General features: G+C 35.1%; 1 protein-coding gene across 1 annotated transcript in view; it reads left to right on the plus strand.

Moving 5' to 3' along the window:
- The window catches only part of LOC128553228 (guanylate-binding protein 5-like), a gene marked incomplete at its 3' end in the record, with an annotated part of 42,573 nt that extends 19,507 nt beyond the window's left edge, over positions 1-23,066 (plus strand). The window contains 3 exon segments of the mRNA XM_053534353.1: positions 12,874-13,157; positions 13,669-13,860; positions 22,928-23,066. Coding sequence (XP_053390328.1) covers positions 12,874-13,157; positions 13,669-13,860; positions 22,928-23,066 — 615 coding nt within the window.
- Between the last annotated feature and the right edge of the window lie 4,641 nt (positions 23,067-27,707).

Raw genomic sequence — 27,707 nt, forward strand, 5'->3', positions numbered from 1 at the left:
CCGCCCGTCACAGGCGTTCCTATAATACGACACTTTAGGGCGTGCGAAAATTAGATAGTAAAAGATATGTCGCACAGGACTTCTATAAGATACAATTGAGTCGACTGTCCCTTGTTTCATGTTTTAAAAACCTGTGCAAACGTCTTTATAGCTTGTCGCACCGGGATATCATAGAACAACCGAGTAGTTTTTAAAAAAAAATAACAAAATTGATAACGAACTTTAAGCTATTTAACGGAAAAATCACCATTAGATATTTCACGAAATATTTTAACAGCTGAGCCACGGTCTTTAAGGAATACATCAAGTAAGTACTTAAAAAGGAAACAGGAGGCCAGTGGTTATCCCAACTAAGTCAAATCTCAGGCAGATAGAATAAGTTCGCTTTTTCAGGCTGAAGGTTTCCATTCCCGAACATGCTGAAATGAATCCCTGCAAAACAGCAGTGGCCAAAAACTATGTTAAGTTGGCTCAGGGGGAAGAATGCCCAAAATAACGTCTTGCTCAAATCTTAGTACATAGACAAGCTCGCTAGATCATACGGGGTCATGGCTGACCATAAACAAGAAGATCTATTACTTTGATTTCTTTGAACATGTCGAGTTTTCTCTGATCTATTATTCCGATTACATGAATATGCTATGCTGAAGCCAATTACGTGGTATCTGTTAGTTTGACAGAAACATTGTATGTAAATCTACGATCCTGAGAAAGACAACATCCCCATAACAGATGGGAAATTGGACTTATGTACCCAATAGGAGAGTTGTCAAGAATGTAACCCTACGTACTAAAAACTTCGGCTATGAGTATATTGTCAATGAGAAACGCCAAACAGTATGCAAGGTAAAAGGCATCACGCTGGATTACCCAGTGTCCAAAACAGGGAATCCTTATCAGAACTCACTGAATATCCTAACCGTATCAAAATACATACAGACAGAAAGGTCACCAGTGAGCTCCAGACTAAGATTTTCCGTTCAGTATAGACGAAATGAGTCGTTGTGAAACAATATAACAACTTAATGATATCTTCATTCGTCAACATGTTGTCTAACCTACCAAGGCGACTGCATTGTCTCTAGAAATCGAAAGAGTTGAATGAGTTGCATATGGGTGACATCACTCTTAAACATCATGATAAAAGCTCGCATCGTTTTATATCCGTATGTCATGTAAATGATTGTTTTTCTAGCAAGGATAGGCGAATAAAGAATTCAAACATCACCAGGTCATAAACGAGATATTACACATTGTAGAATATTATGTATTTGTTTACAAATCGGGGCTTTTACCGCTGGCGCTACGACAGGGTGCAATCACCGTGTGTTTTGTGGATGCAGTATATGGTAACATCAGACTTGTATCTGAATCACATATTAAATCAATATGTCAGACATTAAAGTTAAAAAATGTTAGATCACTAGAAGGGGGCTTCCGTGACCGAGTAGTTAGCTCGTTGACTTAAATCACTTGCCCTTCATCGATGTGGGTTCGAGCCTCACTCGGGGCGTTGAATTCTTCATGTGAGAAAGCAATCCAGCTGGCTTACGGAGGGTCGGTGGTTCTACCCAGGTGCCTGCTCGTGATTAATTAATGCACGGAGGGGTACTTGGGGTCTTCCTCCACCACCAAAGTTGGAAAGACGCAATATGACCTTAAAATGTGTCGGTGCGACGTTAAACCCAACAAAAAAAGATCATTAGAAATAATGAGTCATGTATATTCAACGGGATGAGTTTAATGCATAGAGCCAACAGGAAGAGAGGATACTGTTGTCATTGTTTTAATTATTGTTGATTATGTTTAGTGAAAAGTATTTCTGTGAGTACGTTGTCATTATCATTTATATTATTGAAACCATCATGGAAGAAGGCAGTTTACTTTTTAAACACCCTTGTAATATTTTTATCTCTGGACCAAAGTAGGTCTGGAAAACACAGTCTGTCAGACAAATTGGTTCAGTTTAAAACGGATATGTTTCAAACAGTACCACAATAGGTGGTGAGGTGTTACAAAGATAGCAGTTCACTTACGCTATGTTGCCAGAAAGGGAATAATCTTATATTAAGTTAGGCAATGGCAACCCAGAGGACGACAAGGACGTTGACAGCGATACCAGTATTTCCCAGTCGATGATGTTTGGTAATGAACACGAAGAAAGTATCAAACTTGCATTTACAAGAAAAGGACATTATCGGATGCCAGTGTAATTTAATACGCACAGAATGCATGCAGAAAATGTATGTAGATTACGTACATGATTTTGTTTCAAAATACTAGATATAAAGGACAAATCAAAGTGTTTGCAAGTCAAAATTATATGCCACATTTACTCTAAGCTTAAAGAGATGTCATTTTAGTCCCTCGTGGATATTTAGTGACTGATTTGCCTCAAAGAAATCCCGAATTCAATTGATGACTGGATGGATTTGAAGAGAAATGTACACGGTTTATAATAAGACATAGGAAGAAAGAATTTACCCCAGAACGATTTGTCATGGATTACACATGGAAAGCTGTCATCAGAGCCTTGGGATCGCTCAGCAAAGATCATTTTCAACTGCCATAACAAACTTTGAGTTTTAAAGAAATAAACAAGTTCATTAGCTGACGCCGATAATGGATGCCTCCTTATTGGGACGGACAAAAGACTTTTAGAAATTTTGAAAAGAAGAAACCTGCAAATTCAAAACGAAAGCCAAAAGATACAAATCTTCATTGAAAGTTAGAATAAGAAATCAAGAAATTGGACAAATCTAAGAGTAGGGCAATTCCTGTGTCCTCTAGAAAACTCTATGATCGGTTTGTCACTCAAAGACGAAAACCTACAACAAGCCATAATGAGATCTCCACGCTCACCCGTCAGTATCATGTTTGGATTTCAAACTCAAAATATCGTGAAATCGAGATAAGAGAGTGCCTAACCGCCTTCTCTGAATTCTAAATATTTCTAAATTAAGCTATGACAACGTGGTGGTGAATCAACATCATTGTTTGACCTATGACTCCAAGCGGTTAGTGGACTGTATGCAAACTGACATCAGGAACAAAATACGCACGCTTCTTTTTGTACAGTACTCCATCTGGAAATCCATCTTGGCCAAGATCGCCTTCTTCTTTATTTACAGAGCATCCGAGTGGAATGTTGGCTCCATTTTCACCACTGAATTGACATGTACCTACGCTCAGGTCAGGTCTGATCAGTAATGCCGCAAAAACCAGCCTCTATTTAAACTCAACTATTCAGAGTGACAACATCATTTGTTGTTGAAAAATTCACGAGGACTGCGCGCAAAACATCGGGCGATAATGTTGGTTAGCCACTGACTCCGTTTAGGAAAAAGTGTATTCAAGGAAGCTACTAAAGATCTTATCAGCTGCGTGGGTGTGTTTGTTTGTTTGTTTTGGGTTTAACGCCGTTTTTCAACAGTATTTCAGTCATGTAACGGCGGGCAGTTAACCTAACCAGTGTTCCTGGATTCTGTACCAGTACAAACCTGTTCTCCGCAAGTAATTGCCAACTTCCCCACATGAATCAGAGGTGGAGGACTAATGATTTCAGACACAATGTCGTTTATCAAATAGTCACGGAGAACATACGCCCCGCCCGAGGATCGAACTCGCGACCCCGCGATCCGTAGACCAACGCTCTTGCCTATTGAGCTAAGCGGGCGGGCTGCGTGGGTGTGTACTATCAAAATCTCTGTCAGAGGTTCAAAAGCGACAGCTACATCCAAAGCGTCAATCACTTAGCAGACAAGAAAGATTCCGATCCAGGAGAACAAAACCGATTCCTCGATCCATTATGACAGATCTAGTCAATGACGTCTCTGACAACGCGAAAGACCCGAGAGGATGGCACGAAATTTCCCCGATGTCTGAGAAAATCTAATTTTCTTCAGGAGTATATCTGCAACAGACAGTGCTGGTAATGGATGCAGAGAAACGAGCTGGAGGAAGATGATGGGGATGACTTTTACAACCTAAACCACATAAGACTATAAAAAGTGAATCCAGAACTTCAACCCAGAGCCCTTTTTACATGGACAGTAAAAGAGAGGCATTGCGTCACAGAAATTACTGCGGTCATGCGATCATATATAATCTACAGGCTTTTCGGGTGTACAAAACGCTATAAACCTATCGCCGTAAATTTAAAAGACGTCAAAGAAGGGAGCATTGATTTAGCAGGGTTTTTTTCTTTCATTATTTGTTGTTTGTCATTACCGTGTTTTCAAAATTTGTTTTGGTTGTCCAGTTTAAAATAACTCTGCTTAAAGTGTAATCCAAACCTTTTTGTGTATATTCTGAAAAAATCGGATCGGTCCACAAAATTCTTGCAAAATGACATAGGATCTGAATTTAAAAAAAAGACTTTCGAAAGTCCTTAAAGTCCAAACATTAATTTTTATATGAATTGAAAATTCTTTAACTCAAGCAAGCATGGTTGAAAGTAAAAATTCGCATTTAGAATAATTCACATATGAAAACAAGTGACATTATATTGTTATTTTAGATTGTATATATATGGCTTCTTGGCAAGAAAAATAAAATTCCAAAAATAAAAATAATTTATTACTCACAAATGAACAACGCGACATGATCCCTTTAACCTATAGCCTGCTGGTGGCAAGTGATTCTGTCTTCGTGACCATTGCAGTCCAAGATTAGCGTGAACTGAAATGGAATTAAAGCAATTTCAGCTTATTAGTCTGGCCCCTTCCCATCCCCACCCCTATGTATTCAGTCTCCGGTGCAGGCGACTCTTTACGATTTTAATTATTTTCAAATCTACTAAAGTATTTTGATACTACTGTAAGCAAATTTAAAAGAGAATTTAAAATATTTGAAGGACAGTTTTTCATATTTTGGTAGTCTTGCATTTTTAAAAAATGAAATTAGAGCACGCAATAAATTGAAGACTTAATTTTAAGATGAGGAAGATGCACGTGCACCACACTATGTAACCCGATATGTTCGGCGCAGGATGCTATGTTCGGCGCAGGATCGATATATTGATTTGAAAACTTTAGTGATGTTATTATTCTCCTTATTTCGGTCTATAAAAACAAATAAGCAGTAAAATCACTTTTTAGTCTTATCACGTAATAAATGAACATTCCAAAGCCGATTTAAAATCCTGAAATGATGCCATTGTAAGCAAAAACTGCGAAGTTAAATGTTAAACTTTATTCCAATTTCAGCAATTTTAAAGTTTATAGCTGCAGTTCTTTGAAAATATTGCAAAACAAAGCCAAAATCTTTATGGAATATATTTATCAACCTTTTTCCGGTCATCATTCCAAATCATAATGTCTAAATCGGTGTTTTAGTGAAGATTTTTAAGTTTGAAATACACCATATGCACGAAAATAGGCGATGTTTGGCGCAGGATAAAGATTTTGTGGCGATGTTCGGGAGCAGGTTATTTTAAACTTCACCACAAATATCGCAATGACCGTTTTTGACGCTGTCAAGCAAACTTTTGATATCTTATAGATTTTGCTGCCTATGTATTTAACGGTTTAGTATACCATATACAATGTACTTGTTTTTATTTGGAGACGTGTTCATAGACATACATATATACATATATACATACAGAGCGTATAAAGTGCAGTGGTCAATTTGGACACTGTCAAGCAATTGTGTCTATTGTTTATATCCGATTTCTTTAGGATATTATCTTTTCTCATGCATGTGCCTGCGTCCATAATTCATTACAAGAAGAGTTGTGCCAGCCAGTTAGTAAGACCATTTTTTGTTATACAAACTTTAAGATCTCCGCTTTGACCCTGATCGTGTTCATACTTCTGAAGCATGTAAAGATTTTTCCATATGATTTTTTTCAAAAAGAAATGTTGAGTTTTAAAAGATATACGCTGATGCAGGAAAATGTTCAGCATTGGCATAGATTATATCATTTATGCCGAGTGTCACAGTATGACTGTCTAAAATATAAGGAAATGAAACTAGATTACTGTACTGGACAGCTGGGGTATCAGACTATTCGATAATGTAGGGATAGCGCATGTTTATCGTGTTACAACATCTGCAGAATTCCGAGGGATTGGTTGGTATCCGGGCCCGTTAAGGCGTGGGAACCAAAGATTCCCGAGGGATTCTGAAGCTATTATAATACGAAAAAAACGACATGCGCTAACGCTATTCTAGTATAAAACGCGTATAAACCAAGTAAACAGAGGATATTTGTTCGTTTTGTGGGAATATGGAATATATCTCACCGAGAAGTGTGAAAATTAAAATATTTTCATAAGCACGTAGCTCGAGTGAAAATATGAACATTTTCTCATTTTGAGGTGAGATATTCTATATTCACTCAAAAAAAGAAGGAGAAAAAAACCCCAAAAAAACAACAAATTTTCTTTTAATTTTATGCTAAATTTCGTTGAGATAAATATGCATTTTGCAACTATTATTAATTTCAGCTTGGGAAACAGACGCGCGTAAATGAACATGACGTCAGACGTGATGTAACGTAAGAAAGACGCACACGACACAAAATTCTATTTTATGTTATTTCTTACTGCATAGCATTATGAAATTCTCATTAAGTAAAATAATTTGAATCTAGAAATTTACTATAAAGAACAAAGTGCGACTACAATTTTCATCCTGTTTTATGCAAATGATTTAAAATGTATAGACAATGTACAAGTAGATCGGCAAAGCTAGAGCTATATCAAAAATTTACAGTGAGTGATATGCTGTGAATGATATAGATTATATCTCACTGATTAAACACAGTATTTCAACAGTTAGCATAAAATAAATGGACATATTGTCAATCAACGTCATTAAATTTCAATGGTAATTTTAAATCCTTTTGATCTATTAATGAAATGCGCGGAAATGTCTACGTTGTTTTTCACGTTGACGTCAGTTCCTTTTAAATTGTCCGTTTTGGGGCCGTAATGCGCTTACGTTTTTCCACGGAACGCGCATAATATATAATATTACAACACTCGTATTCCCTCGTTTTAGATTATTATAACACGTATCTTGCCGTCCTTAGAAACCTGTATGACATGTGATACTAGTTTCACATTTTAGCATAAAACTGCTGTTATTGTCACTTTTCGGGGGTGTTTTAACAGGAGAGAAAACGTGTGTTAACAGAGAAAATCTCGCGCTCACATGCTGTTATAACACCTTTTTATATACTCCATGGTAAAGCGTAAACGGGTTCGGATACCAACCAATCTCTCTGGATTCTGCAAATGTTATAGCACGAAAAAAAAACTAGCGTTATCCCTAGATCATCGAATAGTTTTGTCTGAATACAGTAATTTAGTTTCATTTCCTTATATTTTAGACCTAACAGTCACATTGTGACTATTGCCATAAATGATATATGCCAATGCTGAACATTTTCCTGCATTAGCGGTATATCTTTTAAAACTTAACATTTCTTTTAAATAAATAAAAATTCATATGGATAAATCTTTACATGCTTCGGAAGTCTGAAAACGATCAGGGCCAGGGCGAAGTTTGTATAACAATAAATGGTCTTACTAACTGGCTGACACAACTCTTCTTGTAATGAAATATGGACACAGATATATGCATGAGAAAGGAGAATATCCTAAAGAAATTGGATATAAACAATAGACACAATTGCATGACAGTGTCCAAATTGATCACTGCACTCTATACGCTATGTATGTATATATGTAATTTATGTATGTATATGAACACGTCTCCAAAAAAAACAAGTATATGGTATACTAAACCGTTAAATACATACAGCAAAATCTATAAGATATCAAAAATTTGCTTGACAGCGTCAAAAACGGTCATTGCGATTCTTGTGATGAAGTTTACAATAACCTGCTCCCGAACATCGCCACAAAATCTTTATCCTGCGCCAAACATCGCCTATTTTCGTGCATATGGTGTATTTCAAACTTAAAAATCTTCACTAAAACACCGATTTAGACATTATGATTTTAAAGGATGACAGGAAAAAGGTTGATAAATATATTCCATAAAGATTTTGGCTTTGTTTTGCAATATTTTCAAAGAATTGCAGCTATAAACTTTAAAATTGCTGAAATTGGAGTAAAGTTTAACATTTAACATCGCCGTTTTTGCTTAAAATGGCATCTTTTCAGGATTTTAAATCGGCTTTGGAATCTTCATTTATTACGTGATAAGACTAGTAAGGTGATTTTACTGCTTATTTGTTTTTATAGACCGAATACCAACACCACTAAAGTTTTCAAATCAATGTATCGATCCTGCGCCGAACATAGCATCCTGCGCTGAACATATCGGTTTACCTAGTGTGGATATTAGGCATCGTAGGCATCGTAAAACCACTTATCAACCCTGTCTCTATATATGACAAGCCAATTGTCCAATAATTACGTGAACCCTAGTTCACGGTCGAAAAACTAGGATTAACGATCGATAAACTAGGTTTTTCGAACGTAAAACTATGTTTTTCGAATACTAACCTATATTTTCAAGCGAAAACATAGGATAACACCGTGAACCATAGTTCACGCTCGTAAATGTAGGTACACGATGGTTTACGAGCGTGAACCGGGGTTTACGAGCGTAAACATAGGATAACGATCGTAAACATAGGATAACAACCGAAACTCATAGTTCAATCGAGAAACCTAGTTTATCAAACGTAAACCATGGTTTACGGTCGATATATTAGGATTATAGAATCAACAATGAATTTCGGGCGTGAACATGGGTTTACGACCATGAACCTATGTTTATGACCGTGAACCATAGTTTACGCACCTGAACCTATATTATCGAGCGTGAACCTATGTTTACGAACGTGAACTTGGGTTTACGAGCGTGAACTTAGGTTTACGTTCGACAAACCAGGTTTTTCAAACGTAAAACCAGGTTTTTCAAATACTAACCTATTTTTTCGAGCGAAAACATAGGATAACGTCGTAAACCATAGTTCACGCTCGTAAACGTAGGTTCACGTTCGTAAACCCAAGTTTACAGTCGTAAACATAGGATAACGACCGAAATTCATAGTTCAATCGAGAAACCTAGTTTATCGAACGTAAACCATGGTTTACGATTGATATACTAGGATTATGAAATCAACTATCAATTTCGGCCGTAAACCTATGTTTACGGTCGTGAACCTATATTTACGAGCGTGAACCTAGGTTTACGGCCGTGAACTACAGTTTACCTTCGTAAAACCGTGTTTATCGATTTGTAACTATATGGCAAGCCAGTTGTCCAATAATTATGTGAACCCTAGTTCACGGTCGAAAACCTAGGATTAACGATCGATAAACTAGGTTTTTCGAACGTAAAACTATGTTTATCGAATACTAACCTATATTTTCGAGCGAAAACATAGGATAACGCAGTGAACCATAGTTCACGCTCGTTAATGTAGGTTCACGATTGTAAACCCCAGTTCACGGTCGTAAACATAGGTTCACGTTCGTAAACTATGGTTTACGAGCGTGAACCGGGGTTTACGAGCGTAAACATAGGATAACGACCGAAACTCATAGTTCAATCGAGAAACCTAGTTTATCAAACGTAAACCATGGTTTACGGTCGATATATTAGGATTATAGAATCAACAATGAATTTCGGGCGTGAACATGGGTTTACGGCCATGAACCTATGTTTACGGACGTGAACCTACGTTTACGACCGTGAACCATAGTTTACGGACCTGAACCTATATTTTCGAGCGTGAACTTATGTTTACGAAAGTGAACTTGGGTTTACGAGCGTGAACTTAGGTTTACGTTAACGTTCGATAAACCAGGTTTTTCAAACGTAAAACCAGGTTTTTCAAATACTTACCTATTTTTTCGAGCGAAAACATAGGATAACGTCGTAAACCATAGTTAACGCTCGTAAACGTAGGTTCACGTTCGTAAACCCAAGTTCACACAACATAGGATAACGACCGAAATTCATAGTTCAATCGAGAAACCTAGTTTATCGAACGTAAACCTGGGTTCACGAGCGTAAACTTACGCCCGGTATCTGATGTTTTCATTCGAAAATATAGGTTAGTATTTGAAAAACCTAGTTTTACGTTCGATAAACCCAGTTTATCGATCGTTAATCCTAGTTTTTCGACCGTGAACCGGTGTTCACGTAATTGACCTTACGCCAGATAGCCTGTAGCCACGCCTACCAGTTTTCAGATGGAACAATTCATGCTAGGCCCGACAAACAAAGGAATCAAATGGCGACGGCAGAAATATTTTGCCGGACATTCTAGTTGATTTCGGCGTACGCTACCTCAATTCACACGTATTTCTAAAGTGAAAAGACAAAACACAAAACACGTTAATAAGTGGATGTTCTGGTAGCGAAACATAAATTCTACAAAAAACAACGATACGTTGTTGTTAAAAGCCGGGAACTGCACCCGAGTATGAGGAAAACTAAACAAGGCAGGGGGCCGAGCGGAAAACACGTAAAAAAGACGGAAATCTCTGAAATCATTATAGCTGATTTTGTGGGTTTTTTTAATTGTCCGTTTCTTTTTCATTATAGAAACGTCAAATTTCGATCTCCCGGAAATCATGTAGGGTATGACTATATTAAGCAGACTAGAACATTGATTTTTATTAATTAAGGCTGAAATCAGACTGTGGATTCTGAATCCTATTTCAAAATAATTAGATAAATTAAATAAGGTAATTTACATGTAAAAATTGTCACTTGTGTCATTTAAGAAACGTCGGATTTCGAAATACCGGAACTCATTTAAGATGCTCATATCATTGTTCAACATTATTCAGATACATAGCATTTAATGTCTAATACTTAGACATGATGTGTTTTAAGTATAAGTTAAGAAAGTTCTCTTATTAGAATTAAAACGTGTAAATGATAGATAAATAAATAAGATATAGTCCAAGGCGATGATATAATCCATACTCATATTTCAAGACATATACCGGCGCATCGCAGCTTAAAACAATGTTTGAGCCTACCAAATTTCTTTATAAAGTATACAGAATGAATGTATAATTTTTTGTTTAAGAACATATCTTCTTTATACGAAATGTGCTATTTTTTCTGGAATTTTAGAGGAAGTTTACGCTGTCTATTAAAATGAAATTTAGAACGAAAGCACACACCGAGTGCTAAGTCAAATCTTTGAGCGCCTGGAAAATTGTTGATTAGACTCATTAAAAATAATCTTATATTAATCATAGTTTTTTATCATGTTTATTATTTGTTGTATTATCACCCATGCAGGTATGACTTAACATACACCAGTGGGAGATTGATGTAAACCTTAAAAAAATGCATAAATCATGTTTCCGATACATTAAGGCATAATATTTACACGTTACCATTCAAATAATATAGAACATCAAATACTTGTGTCTTATCAGTACATACCAGTTACTCTGGTAACTGATGGAATATTTTTACTATTGAATAAAGAATATACTAGGCACTTTTGTTAAATAAGAAAGTTAATTTTCATAGAATTTTACGCTGATTTAAATGAAATAATTCAAACGTTATAACACAATGAGTGCTAAGTCGAATTGCTTTGCTTTTAAACACTCTTATAAGATTTTTAAGATCAACTATTCTTGAGGACGTCCACAGAGCCTGATACATCGTTGACAATATTCGAGGTCTGAGAGTGGATTTGGAAAAGGACAGCGCTCTAGTATTACACTCTCTTCCCTGTGTCTGATGTAAAGGTGTCGTAACGTCACCTTTTTACCATTTTGGACGATTTTTCGGTGGTATTAATATTCTTTGACTGGCGAGTCCGGCACTAAGTTTGACGGACAAAATGGCGGCTAACAACAGGGCTTATCAGTTCTGTTATCTGATTGGTCAGTTGGAACCTGTCAATCAACACTGGCGTAAGGTCAAATCGGACAATTGGATCGCCATACCTATACAGTTATGTAGAACACTGTTTCTAGGACTTCTCGATAAACTGTTTCAAACTAAAGCGTGTGAATAATTGTAAATCTGGCTGATTACTTTGATCTTCTTTACATTCACGTGGTACAGAAAGTTTATAAAATATAACTTATTCCCATAGATTATTTCGAACTGAAGAAATTTAAACAGACCATCACGTAACTATCCAGTAATTTTATCAGCTGCTCCTCTTTGAATACAAACTAACACTTTGTACCGTTATGTAATTAATGTCATTACGATTTGTTTGTTTTAGGGTTTTCAAAGTATTTTTATTGATTAAAGGAACATACTATACGAATTGAAAGTTTAACTTGTAGACTGCTGCAGAAGTTAAATATAAAGAATATAAAAAATGCATATTAACGTAGGCATAGCTAACTTATATACGTTCAGATGCTCAAAGGGTTTGATATTAGCGCAGTCACTTTAAAAAGACAACGCGCGTATTCAGACGATGAAGACAGAATGCATTTACGTGCTTCCAGTTATATCTGTGGAGATTCAATCGCTTTGCCAGGATCTGTTTGGTTTCCCAAACATACTTTTAGTTGTTAATACTCTTAGATATTTAGATATGCTATTTGACTGAGTTATATTGATTCTGTTTTCTTTGTTTATAATAGTATAACACTTTCTTTTTCTTGAAATATCCGAGCGACAACAAAAAAAAGGAATTAAAAAAATATTATTTCGGTCGCATGGTATACTATCTATTGCGTGTCTAAGGGTATTAAAATTATTTATGTGATGTTATTATTTATGGACAATTCATGTTCTTGTCTTCTGTGTTTCTATGATCGAAATGCACACCATTTTCCTATTCATAGAAATCGTTTCATGGCTTTTATATACGATGCTTTATTAAACTGAAATTACAAATATGAAGAATCTATGATTTCATTTTCATATAATTTAACTTTTTTTAAGTTCTTACAGAGGTTGTTCGTAAAACAGTTCAAGCTGTTAACAGGGACAGTTTTCAAGGTCTTGAACAAACATTACCAGATATTCTCAAACAACACAATGAGCGCAAAATGCAAGAAGCCTTACAAATGTTTGAAAAACAAATGAAAACTGATTGGCCCGCAACAAATGCCGACGCACTAGAAACACTCGCTGATGTACAGAAATGTACAAAAGAAACTACCAAGGAAGGTTTCCAGAATAAATTGTTTGACATTGATAAAGCTACTTTACAAGAGGATTTTGAGGTAAATAATGATAGATGTGCAGTCCAAAACCGTTATCTAGACTTATATGGATTTTGCCGGTCCCGATGTTTTTTTAGTTTATAAATCAATAAATCAACTATGGTCATTTCATTTTTTTTCTCTCGCTATTTCGATTCAATTCAATTTCAAGCTTTAAAATCTACTTTATTTTGATTGACACCGGTCATCCCGAGTGGACATTGATTGTCTGCCTAACGCATACTAGCTTATTTTCGCCCAGTTGTCTGCCGCCGTACACGTGCAGTTAATGGAGCCAGTTAACTTGTGCTCGCGTGTCATTAATTGTTTGTTTGCAATGCAACCTGTATGACACGCTGATTGAGTAATTCATATTGAATTGTGCCAAAATTAATCGAATTTAACTCTAAAAATAATGAATTGAAAACAATAAGTTAGATTAGAAAGTTCCTAAATGTTCTTAAATTGATATGGAATCTTTCGACTTGTTTTAGTCTGTATACAGGTATTATGCATATTGTGATTTCAACAGATACAAACTCAAACGATTTTCGCCACTATTTCTAAAACAAAATCAGAGGCAGAGCTTAAGAAAATCAACCTGATACTGGAGACAGGACTCAAGGACAAATCTTACGAAATTATTGGCGGACATGAGAAGTATTGTAGAGAAAAGCAGTCTGTAAAAGAAAAATACACTGAATTGAAAAACTTGGGTCCGGAGGTATGTATTTGTTGTTGATCTGTCCCATGAATTTTTTAAAATGTTGAAAGTTTTACTTTATATCCTTTCCACAGCCTTAACGTACTAAAACGTATTAGCGTCTGATGGCCCTTTCACGCTTCCGTAGAAACAACATTTATTAAACGAAACTTATTTTGAAAATATTTCTGAAATGTCTAGGTCTGCAACTCTCAAACACGGTTATATCTTACATCTGAGGCATATACTGACACTCTCAGACAACATCAAAAATGACATTTTGAGCGATTTGATGAAGTTTCAAAAGTATCAATGTACGCTTGGTCTGTTACGGACACCTGTGGGATTTGTGTTTATCAAATATTTTTTCATAGATTAAAAGCTGACATGCTGTACTAAAGCTCAGGTAATTTCAATTCGTAATAAAGCGCTGAAAACTGGCTCCCCAATAGCAAAAAAAAAAAAAAAAAAAAAAAGAAGTCCATGCGCATACATTTAGACGGGGTGACCCCTGCGCGTGACCCCTGACTATCTACGAATCAGAATGCAGCTTTCGTTTTCAAGTTTAACATTTCTACTTTCATTTTATTTACTTCCGGAAATAGCTGAAGGTCGAGTGACGTCATTTACAGTGTTGTCAAAAACATACATATGCCTGGCGAGATTGCATAAATATGTGCTGGCCGTCCTAAGGTTATTAGAGAAATCATCTTTTATCTAAAAATCAGTGCTTTTTCGACATTTTTTAACACGTCTGTACGAAAACTGACGTTTGAGACAAAAATGACTAAACTAAAATGCATTTTAGGAAATCTGTATATCCTTTCCACAACCTTAACGTACTAAAACGTATTAGCGTCTGATGGCCCTTTCACGCATCCGTAGAAACAACATTTATTACACGAAACTTATTTTGAAACTATTGCTGAAATGTCTAGGTCTGCAGCTCTCAAACACGGTTATATCTTACATCTGAGGCATATACTGACACTCTCGCACAACATCAAAAATGACATTTTGGGCGATTTGATGAAGTTCCAAAATTATCAATGTACGCTTGGTCCGTTACGGACACCTGTGGGATTTGTGTTTATCAAGAGCTCAAATATTTTTTCATAGATTAAAAGCTGACATGCTGTACTAAAGCCCAGGTAATTTCAATTCGTAATAAAGCGCTGAAAACTGGTTCCCCAGTAGCAAAATCAAAGGCCTGAAGGGCCTGAGTCGGCTAATGATTGATGTACTGACAGTATAGTCTACCAGTTTCAGTTTTAGTTTTTTTCCCCAGCTAAAGAGAGATTTTGTTACAATAAATGAAATGAAAATTCGGTCGATGCCTAGTAAAACTTTGATTGACATTATACAAGTATTAAAACCCAATATATTTCTCTAAAATTGAAGAGTGGTTCGCAGAAATAAAAATGTTGAAAGTACAAACTACAATTTGACAGCTGACACTAAGATACTGCCCATGACTTTATATATTTTCCAGTAAACATTTGCCTCCGGCATTGCCAAAAGAGGCAATTATCGGGTATATATTCGCACATGATAAAATTTGAATATGACAATTTATAATATTAAAATTTTACAGCGCGGATTGCCACATACAATTTGTAACGGATGGACGAAAGAACTGATATTTTACAGATATTATAATGGGCCTGGCGATAGCCTTGTCATATGTTAGGTATTGTTCAATCATATTATAAGTGATGTCAATTTAAAGTATACTTACTTTTGCGTTTAGAGATACATGTATGTAAATGTTGCTGAGTGTCAATATATAGTGTAACCGATATTAATAAATGCAGTTCTTTTTTAGTTAAAACTATCATTTATTCTATTTCAGACTTGTTAACCCCTTAAAAATCATGTCTGTTATCCCGAAGTCCATCCACTTTCAATTATCCATTTTGATTCATGTAGACAGACAGGCCCAGAGTGGGCAGAAAAAATGTTTGAGCCATTTTTACGTGGTCGGTAGCAGGGTGGGTGTGGGGAGGGGAGTTTCTTTCCGCTTTAAATTGCAGTCAGATTTTGAAATGGGCATTGCGGCAGGTGGTAAAAGGGCAAATGTATCAAACTGTAAAGTGGCAATATGGGGGAAGGGTGTGGGAGGATACCCCCTCCTGCAAAAAGTGTTTGGGGTATTACCACAAGAAATTTTTGAATATGTAGACCCTTGATACAGCCTTTGGTGCGATTTTAACTGAAAATCTTCTGTTTCAATTTCTAAATATTACCTAGATTCTTTCTAGTATTACAATATCCAAAATATGACTGTCACTTCATCTTTTTACTTTCAGATCATGCCTCAGGACTAAAATATGAGTCTGATATAGATTATATGTAGGTGTAATAAAAATAAATTCTAGAATCATTTCTGTTACAATAATATCTATCATGTATGTTACTTGAATGTTAAAATTTCATAACACAGCTCGATATTTACCCAAAATATTATATCCGGATACGATTACACTTTTCTCCAGTTTCAACAATATATTTTACAAATTGTGATGATACGAAGACATTTAGCAGCAATTGGCAGTATCTGACACTGAAGTTTACGGTTAAATTACCTCTTATTTAAATCTTTTCATAAAAACGTTGTTTCGTTTCGTCAAAGCAGCCAAACATAGACGATCTACCTTCAATTTCAAAAACTACAAGAAAATACAATTTAATGTTTCGCCGATTTGTTTATTTCTCGAAAAATCAGAAATAAAACCATTTTTAATATCAGTAGTAACTAAACAAACCAGTAAGAGCTTCTTCTTCCGATAATTTATCCGTTTACTGACTGCAAAATTCAACCCACGCAAAGTAGCGTTGTTATAAACAGGTCGCGCGTGTTCGCCGACAGGTGTCCAGAATGTAGTTAGGATTCATCCGCGAAGTCTCGCGGAAGAATTAACGTACTGCACATATCTTATTCGGGTCATTTAAAATGAAGCTGTCATAATTAAATTTCATCGATGTGGTAAACTCTTTGATCAGAGACATTCAAATGCTTTCAGAGGTACCCACTCAATAAAATACTAGCAGTATGTTCTGGAACTATATTTTGTCTTTCGCTGGATGTTACGCAAGCTTTGTAAGTCTGCGCAATTCATAAAATGCACAGCACAATAAATTTGTTACTTACGCAATGATTTTAAAGATTATTTTTTGAAACGGACAGGGTAACAAATGGATAATTTGGCTAATAAGTTAATATGCAGTTTTTATTTGAATTTGTGAACATCATATTTGCTATTTTGTGACAAAAGGGCATAAAATTCGTCACCATAATCATATGCGCAAATGTATTACCAAATCCCGCAGAATCGTTATGCGTGTTTATGCTCAATGAGTTACCGCGGAAGAAAAAACGTGGCTTTATTCGAGTATTGCACAATTACAAGTCATAAATATGACAGATTACATCGTATATTGGTCATAGCAAATAGGATTGATATAAATGAACTTCATTCGATCAATGAACTCTTTGAAATTAGAGACAATCTAATGGAACTACATCACTTCGCTGTGTTGTGAGGCCATTTAAGAATGAGAAATCGTGCGATAGCAAGGACTCGTCAAACGCTTGACAGCGTTTAGCCGACTCAAAAAAAACAAGAGTGCCATGATGGCCCTATATCGCTCACCTGTTATCATTGCACTTGAGGACAAGAAGGTCCTCAGAAAAAATATCTAAGTCCAAAGGACATGAACAGCAAAGGGAAGAAATTTAACCAAAAAGAAAATAAAAATCCTTACAAGGTATAGATATGTCAAAATACACATAAAAATTGGAGGTACCATCCATGTTGTACCGCAGAAAAGTGGTCTCGGTTTTTCCCTACGGCCAATAATAAAAAAGTTACTAAAAATAAGCTGTTTATAGTAATGTTGCAATTTTAGACTTACCTATTATATGATTCTCTTAAATTGCAAGTAAATATCTAGTCTTAAAACTGATAAAGTATTATTTTAGGTTACTGCATTTGAAGGTTAATCTTTGTTAGCTAATTTCTCCAGGTACCTATTATATCAATTGACCATAACAGTAGACCTGAGATTTCGGGTACATTACATAACTGTAACGGTATCCAGCAATTGTTTGGTAATTAGCTGCAGTGTATTGAACAATAATCCCTAGAGGCTCACTGATCTAATATGTAATAATGTCTCTTGGCTGACCTGAAACTTCAGGTATCTTATGTAATTTTATATATTATGTAATATGCTTTCCAGTTAAAATGACCAGAAAAGTCAGGTACATATTCTATAATTCGGGTTAATCTTATATTTCAGGTTAACCTGATATTTCAGATATAAATTATTTTGGGTTAATCTTACATTTCAGGTTAATCTGATATTTCGGGAATATTATATAATACTTGAGTATATATAGCCTTGGAAAACGAGAGACGGGGGAGTCTTTTTAGAGAAAGTTGAGTTTAGGTTAAAACTTTGTATTTTGCACCAGTATATCCTGTTGAAAGTTACATCTTACTATAATTGACTGTTGTATTTGCATTTAAAATCTTGCGTATTCATATCTGACATTTTATTATACATTGTATTCTGGACTTTATAAAAATGTGTGACTGTGCAGACTGACTGTAAATTAAAATTAGTATTAGAAGTAACAAGTTTTGCTTATTTTATTACTTAATAAGTTTCCAAGTTATCTTGGATGGTGGCAGCGAATAGTTATAAGATTTATCAGGCAGAAGAGGTTCTGCCAACTACTAGCTGAATCAGTGAGGAGTAGATTCGGTTACAGTAACGTAAATGGGAAGTAATAAAAAAAATATTGTAAGTGAACAAAAGAAGGATCTGCCAAATAAATCTGTTGACATAAATGAAATTTCAGATCAGTATCTTTATTAGTTAGGGAGATATACCCATTTTAATTTGAAATAAAGGGAGGTAATTTGAAATAAAATCAGTCCATAGTTATCTACCCTGATTGTCTCAGTCCAACTAATAACAATAATGAAATTTCAAATAAATCTTATAAGTACTTACTGATATAAATCCATTTTGATTACAATCAGGGGAAGTAATTAGATATAAAATAACTCTGGAACCTACAATTGGATCTGATTTGTCATGGAATCCAAGATTTAATGTTGTTGAAGATATTTTGAAAATTTGTATCAAATAAAGCCATAAATGAAGTCTCTATATGGCTGCAAAAGCCAAAAAGACAATTTTGGACCTTTAAGGGGCCATAACTCTGGAACCCATGAAGGAATCTGGCCAGTTCAAGAAAGGAAGCAAGATCTTGTGGTGATACAAGTTGTATGCAAGTTTGGTTAAAATCAAATCATAAATGAAGCTGCTATTGTGCAGACAAGGTCAAAATAGCTAATTTTGGCCCTTTCAGGGGCCATAACTCTGAAACCCATTAAGGGATCTGGCCGGTTCAAGAAAGGAACCGAGATCTTATGGTGACACAAGTTTTGTGCAAGTTTGATTAAATTCAAATCATAAATGAAGCTGCTATTGTGCAGACAAGGTCAAAATAGCTAATTCTGGCCCTTTCAGGGGCCATAACTCTGGAACCCATAATGGAATCTGACCAGTTCAAGAAAGGGACCAAGATCTTATGGTGATACAAGTTGTGTGCCAGTTTGGTAAAAATCAAATCATAAATAAAGCTGCTATTGTGCAGACAAGGTCAAAATAGCTAATTTTGGCCCTTTCAGGGGCCATAACTCTGGAACCCATTAAGGGATCTGGCCGGTTTAAAAAAGGAACCGAGATCTTATGGTGATACAAGTTTTGTGCAAGTTTAATTAAATTCAAATCATAAATGAAGCTGCTATTGTGCAGACAAGGTCAAAATAGCTCATTTTGTCCCTTTCAGAGGCCATAACTCTGGAACCCATTATGGAATTTCGCCAGTTGAAGAAAGGATCCAAGATCTTATGGTGATACAAGTTGTGTGCCAGTTTGGTTAAAATAAAATCATAAATGAAACCACTATCGTGCAGACACGAAATTGTTGACGCACGCACGCACGGACGGACAGACTGACGCCGGACGAAGGGTGATTACAAAAACTCACCTTGTCACTATGTCACGGCTACTAAACGCTAGCGCCACCACCAAATTGTGGTGATAAGGAAAAGAGCTATTGACATTTCCGTGGTGCAGCTATCGCCCGTTTCTACTTGTAAACACATGAGTAAAGTTTAAATTTTATCTTATATTTTCATTGATAGAACTTTTTTCGAAAATCGGAGAATGTAGTTCCGTGTAACAACATTTTTACTACAGGTTGGCTGTGATTTCATTAAAATAATATGCAAATTGTTGTGTCAGGAGCATGTCTCCCGAATCTGACAGTGGCATATTTTCATATCTGCCAGTATTCGAACACCATTCCGATGAATAGACACACTGTAAGAACATACCTGCGCATGCAAATGGTGTAGAAATGAATTACACGTATTCTCATACACCAAACAATTACGAAAAACACAGTAAAAAGTTAAAACACGACTATTTTTGAAAGTGGTGGCGCTATCACTCAAGTGGTGGCGCTATACAGAATTGGTGGCGCTGTTGTATATGATTAATGGCTGATATATTCAATTTTAATATATGAAAATGTCTGTCTGCAAGCCACGGAAATTTCTACAAAATCGATGTTATCAACCTATCCCACACTACACCCAAATTACGTTACTCAACAAAATACATGTAGTGACCTCTACATGATCGTAAAATAATCTGCATGTATATGGATTCAGATTGTACATCTGAGCTCTATTGATTAATCGTATATAATCGATTGGAATTGAAAATGTACTGTACTCACTTTTCAGAAAGAATTGTGAAAGTAAGGTCTTTTGTTTACAATGACATGCAAACGACGTATAAAAACAAAGGGGAGTAACTTTCAGAATCATAATATAACAAATTAATTCTACACTATCTTCAAATTATTTCCTGGACACAAATCTATGTTTGAAATAAAAGTATTGCTACTATTTTTCTTGACCTGAATTTAAAGTACACTTACGTTTGTATTGAAGTAGAATATTTAAAAGTTAGAAATAATTCTACATTAACATTAAACAAAGGAAAATATTTACTTTGACTACAAGAGTCCCAAGGATCTGTGAGTATTTTGTTCTTTTTTTTTTCTTAGATAGAGAATGTTTCATAAAGGTAAGTAAACTATGATCGTGTTTTTCTTTCTTTAATAACATAATTCCTCGCAGGAAAATTATCAATTAGAGAATGTTGGTGTTTGTTTTGTTCCGGATGCGTCAGCAGTTCGTATTATTGAATGCCGTAACAGCGCCACCACTACCGTATAGCGCCATCACTAGAGTTATAGCGCCACACCTTTTAAAAATTCTGGTATATTTCTTCTAACCCGAGATTCTATTATTCATGGTGTGTGCGTATATAATTATTTATCATTTCTACACCATTTGCATGCGCAGGTATGTTCTTACAGTGTGTCTATTCATCGGAATGGTGTTCGAATACTGGCAGATATGAAAATGTGCCACTGTCAGATTCGGGAGATATGCTCCTGACACCACAATTTGCATATTATTTTAATGAAATCACAGCCAACCTGTAGTAAAAATGTTGTTACACGGAACTACATTCTCCGATTTTCGAAAAAAGTTCTATCAATGAAAATATAAGATAAAATATAAATTTCACTCACGTGTTTACAAGTAGAAACGGGCGATAGCTGCACCACGGAAATGTCGATAGCTCTTTTCCTTATCACCACAATTTGGTGGTGTCGCTAGCGTTTAGTAGCCGTGTAGGTGACAGGTGAGCTAAAAAAAAAAAAATAGAAGTCCACGCGCATACATTTAGACGGGGTGACCCCTGCGCGTGACCCCTGACTATCTACGAATCAGAATGCAGCTTTCGTTTTCAAGTTTAACATTTCTACTTTCATTTTATTTACTTCCGGAAATAGCTGAAGGTCGAGTGACGTCATTTACAGTGTTGTCAAAAACATACATATGCCTGGCGAGATTGCATAAATATGTGCTGGTCGTCCTAAGGTTATTAGAGAAATCATCTTTTATCTAAAAATCAGTGCTTTTTCGACATTTTTTAACACGTCTGTACGAAAACTGACGTTTGAGACAAAAATGGCTAAACTAAAATGCATTTTAGGAAATCTGTATATCCTTTCCACAGCCTTAACGTACTACAACGTATTAGCGTCTGGTGGCCCTTTCACGCATCCGTAGAAACAACATTTATTAAACGAAACTTATTTTGAAAATATTTCTGAAATGTCTAGGTCTGCAGCTCTCAAACACGGTTATATCTTACATCTGAGGCATATACTGACACTCTCAGACAGCATCAAAAATGACATTTGCAGCGATTTGATGAAGTTCCAAAATTATCAATGTACCCTTGGTCCGTTACGGACCCCTGTGGGATTTCTGTTTATCCAGAGCTCAAATATTTTTTCATAGATTAAAAGCTGACATGCTGTACTAAAGCCCAGGTAATTTCAATTCGTAATAAAGTGCTGAAAATTGGCTCCCCAATAGAAAAAAAAAGTCCACGCGCATACATTTAGACGGGGTGACCCCTGCGCGTGACCCCTGGCTATCTACGAATCAAATTGCGGCTTACGTTTTCAAGTTTAGCATTTCTACTTTCATTTTATTTACTTCCGGAAATAGCTGAAGGTCGAGTGACGTCATTTTCTGTGTTGTCAAAAATATATACATATGCCTGGCGAGTTTGCATAAATATGTGCTGGCCGTCCTAAGGATATATCTTTCTCTAAATGGCAGATATGTTTGATTAAAGGATTTGATTTGTTTATTACAAACAAACTAGTTTACAGAGATATTTGTTACAGTTTTGTTATGGTCGGATGACACTTTACTTAACTTGTTACTAGTTCATTATTCATGACAGCAGATTCTGCACCTGCACACATAGGGCTGTGAAAATGAAAGTATTACATGTATTAGGAGTCAGATACTCTACATCTATGTTCTAATGGTTTTAACAGCCCATCATTCCTATGTATTTGTCTGTTATTGATGTCAGTTCTAGAATGTTGGTGTGTTTTTTCACACAGAAGGAAGACTTGTGGAAGAAGTATGAAGAGAAACTAAATTTAAATGAAGTTTGGATAAAAGAAAAAGATGAGATGCTTTCTCAAGTAGACGAGGCAAGGAGAAAACAATCAGAAGCAGAGAAAGCAGCAAACAGTTGGGGTACAATATGCTTCCATTCTAGATATTAGTCCATACTGACAAATGATCCATAATGAAACTGAAAATATGCAAAAGTTTTCTCAGTAGAGAAAGAATTACTTTCGTGTATTAATGATATAATATTATCAAATGATCAATTACAACCCTCATCAAAACAATAATTAGTCAAACAATAAAGAAATGTTTAATCTAACCTAGATCGGTCGCTTACTGTGGAATATAGCGATGCTGTAAAAGAAGTGAACAGAACAGATAATTTATTTAGACTTTTACATAAATAAAATTGCAGACACAGTGGTCAAAGTTAGGATGTTCATGTTTAAAAGATACAGAGCTGAGGATGAATTATTCTGTATTAATGGTTGATAAAGAATTTCTAAGCGAAAGTGCGGTTATAATATTCAAGCATAGATTAGTTAACATATTTCTATTGTCCGTCTTTAACATCCCAATATACTTGTACGAACCGAGTCTTATATAATAACATCGTTTTATTTACTTTTTTCTGGGGCCTCCGTGGCCGAGTGGTTAAGGTCGCTGACTTCAAATCACTTGCCACTCATCGAGGTGGGTTCGAGCCTCACTCGGGGCGTTGAATTCTTCATGTGAGGAAGCCATCCAGCTGGCTTCCGGAAGGTCGATGGTTCTACCCAGGTGCCCGCTCGTGATGAAATAATGCACGGAGGGGCACCTGGGGTCTTCTTCCGCAGTTAAAGCTAGAAAGTCGCCATTTGACCTGTGTCGTTGCGGCGTTAAATCCATAGTATATATATATATTTTTTTTTATATATATCAGTGTAACAGGGGAATATTAAAATAAAATGATACTCGTCCTCAACATCATGCAGATTATAGTATGTACAGTATTCACCAATAACAGTTGTAACCACAGTAAGAATTTTCTTAGATTTCTAGTATTTTGCGGTATATTAAGGTAACTCTCATACATAAACATGACTTTTAACATGGTTATATAAATCCAATATAGCGCTGTTCTCTTTAATATACTGCCATTTTTGTATAAACAGTTTATAACTCGTTCCCTAAATATAGATACAAAAACTTTATCATTTACAGATTCGGGATATTCCCGAACAATATTAAAGCCGTAATTACAAAGCAAACTATTGATATTTGACAGAAGATATTTCTGTCCAAGGCTACAATCAGCAAATGCAACTTTAGAAACTCTTTTCAAATATATATTAAAATAACATTATTAGTTTCCAACAATTCAAACCAGTATTTAATGACGTTCACATATCTTGTTATATACAAAGGGTAACGTGCAAGTTCCCCATATACAAATGTACAATAGCATTACATGTTTGTTTAACATTTAGTATCTTTTTTACAAGATTTGAGATGGACTCTTTCTATTTCTTTTGATTTACTTTTACCCCATATTTCAGCAGCACAGCTTAATCATGATCCCACAAATAAATAAAAAAGTTGACATAAGATTATTGGCATAAGTTGATATCTGTTGCAATTAACCATTGAGAGCTTTAATTGCTTTTCAAATAAAATTTTCTTGATAAAAGGTGAAACATCCTGTAAATATTTTTAAAAAATCCAAGGTAATTAAAAAAAAATTTACAGCTTCAAGATAATTACTATCATATACGAATTGTCCATTTTGCTTCAAATCTCCACTTTTTTCTAAACACACTTACTTTGATTTTATCTATATCTACATCTATACCCCACTTCTTACAGTTAATAGTCTTCTTGAAGTGTTAAGCTTTTATTAATTTCTGTAGGCGATTTCCTCTAAATTACCATATCGTCGGCAAATTACAGAAGTATAAGTACAATGTCATTTAAAGTCAGACAACGATATCTTTATGCGAAAATAGCTCACAGTCATCTATAAAAAGAGAACATAAAATTGGAGAAATTACCTTCCCTTGACGTAAGCCCACAGCATACTCAAAGAAATAAAAGAAAAAGCTATTACAAAATTTTGATGATTTAACTTTGTTGTACATATCTTTAACAGTACGTAGCAATTTGCCTCTAATTACACATGTAAACAAATTTAGTCAGAGTGCATTTCTATTGATGCGTTCTAATACTTTTTTTAAAAAAATCTATAAAACACAATACAATAGGATTATTATAACAGTAGCTTGATCTGGGGTGCAGTATTCGGCTCGAGTGGATTTTGCCAGATCGGATCTCACGAGGCGCGCAAGCGCCGAGTGTGATCCGACCTTGCAAAATCCACGAGAGCAAAATACAAAGTCCCAGATCCAGCTACTGTTATAATGACCCTTTTATTATATACCTTTACCATTTTGATTCTTGTTCTGTTCTTGAACGAAATCTTCAATGTTTATCGATATTAAATGGAACTAAGTGAAGTTTTTATGTGCGCTGTTTATAGAAATGTGCCGGGTCATGCATATTAATGAAAATAGTCCGGCAGCATACAATACGGAAGGTACAATACGGAATTTAAAAGGTACAATACGGAATTTTTTGTCTGCCTAGTCATATTTAATTGTAAAATACAAGCCGATTTTTTTACAGAATTTATATAGGTATATAATAAAAGCATTTATTATCGTTAATGGAATTCTGAACAACAGTCACAGATATAATGCATCTGTAGTAGACTTTCCTTTTCTAAATACATACTGGGCATCTGATAAGACTGAATTCTCTACACAATAATTGACAATTCTTTTATTTAAAATAGAAGTAAATAGTTTTCACAAACAACTAACTAATGTTATACCTCTGTTATTGTTTACATTATTTTTATCTCCTAAAACACATTCAGTCCATTTTTTTCTGGAAAGTAACCACTATTAAGAAAACAATCTAATACATCACCAGCTTATATAAGGGACAATTCATGTATTTTTCTCAAAGTGGCAGCAGACAGAGCAGAATTTCATAATTCTATTTCTATTCACGTATAACGACATTTGGGCATTAAATGGAGGCTTATTTTTAGATTATTTTTTTTTGACCAAATTTCCGCACACGATGTGATAATTTCGCTAAATCTGGTGCCGAAAAATCCCGTATTTGCACGCTTTAGACATGAAATCGCGATGGATTTGTTAAATTCATGGTTTTATAAAAGAAGAAAAAACTTATTTTACCTTCTTTGCATCAAAACACTTGTGGAACTCGTGCAAAACACTCGAAAAATGCGAAAACTGGCACATGAGGTGAAAATTTTGGCCGAAAAACGGACAAGGGTTGGCCTCACAAAATCGCGAATTTCTCGACTTTAACATATGTCTTGTAAATGGACAAGACAATGTAAATTGTTACAGAAGTTTTTCTGAGAAATAAATGCAAAAGTTGCCGAAATATGAATAAAGTAGTTCTCTTTATAGGATATATAGCAGTAATTCGGTCAAAAATGTGCTTCTGCGGTGTGGTCCGAAAGTAGTCCATAATAAATAGACCCTATTTTTACATTTTTCGCGCATTAACCGGGGGCCAAATGTGCATTATTTCATTGGTGGAATGAATTTTACATAAAATAAGACACTTTTCACTTATATTTGCATGTTTTCGTGTTGTTTACAGATATACGTTGCGTGATTACGAGTATCTTTACTATTTTCATTAATAAATAATTGCAAAAATTTAAAATAACTTGGATGGTGCCAGAAATACTTCCTGATATACTGTTTTCTTAAATCTACAAAATCCTGACATTTAATGACAAAATGATACTCGTCTTCTAATATGTGACAGTTAGTACAAATTCTATTTTCATAAGGTATATTATTTGGACGGCTCCATCTACCAGTCTCAACAGCCAATCTATGCGATGACAACCTCAATCTTGTTAATGCTATTCTGAACTTCCTTATATTTATTACTGTTAAGTAATTTCTGAAACTGAAATCAAGTATATTCTTGTAAAATAGTGGTCGGCTGGATTCATTTATAGATGTGTTCAAATCCTGTATGTAAATGTCCCTTAGACGCTGTTTTTAAATATTAAGAAAGACCTTTGTGTCTCCTACACTCTGAGCAAGCCAAACATGATAGAATCCTAATTTTGATAACAGAAATTTCACCTTGGAGACCCAGTTTATTTTGCGAGGATTTAGATCTATACAATTTTTCAAAGAAATACATGTTGTATATACTTGTTTAGTAAATTTAACCTGGTCACAATTGCTAATTTTCAACCAGTATTTTATAATATTATAATGTCTATCTGTTACTAAGTTGTATTTACTACCTGTTTCCGCATAAATAAAACTGTTCTGTGCGGTAATTTTCACCCCGAGTAACCTTTTACAGAAGCTTAGATGTGTTGGTTCTACTTGTAAACCTTTATTAAAGCCCCAAACTTCACTTGAATAATTCAAAATTGGAATGATGAGTTTATCAAAAAGATCTAATGTATGTTTTGGCCCTATATCTGTAAACTTGTAAAGATATTTATTCATTTTAAAAATTGCCTTAAGTGCCTGTCCTGAAAGCATTTTGTCAGTCTCATTAAAAGAGCCACCTGAGGTAAATAAGATACCAAGATATTTAAATTTACTCACTATTTCTAACTGAATATTCTTATATCTGAAATTGAAATATACTTCCAATTTTTAGGTCTATTTTTACATACCTGTACCTGATAAGGATTTTTTTGTAGACTTTGAATAT

Source organism: Mercenaria mercenaria, unplaced genomic scaffold, assembly GCF_021730395.1.
Source record: "Mercenaria mercenaria strain notata unplaced genomic scaffold, MADL_Memer_1 contig_3608, whole genome shotgun sequence".
Classification (NCBI taxonomy): domain Eukaryota; kingdom Metazoa; phylum Mollusca; class Bivalvia; order Venerida; family Veneridae; genus Mercenaria; species Mercenaria mercenaria.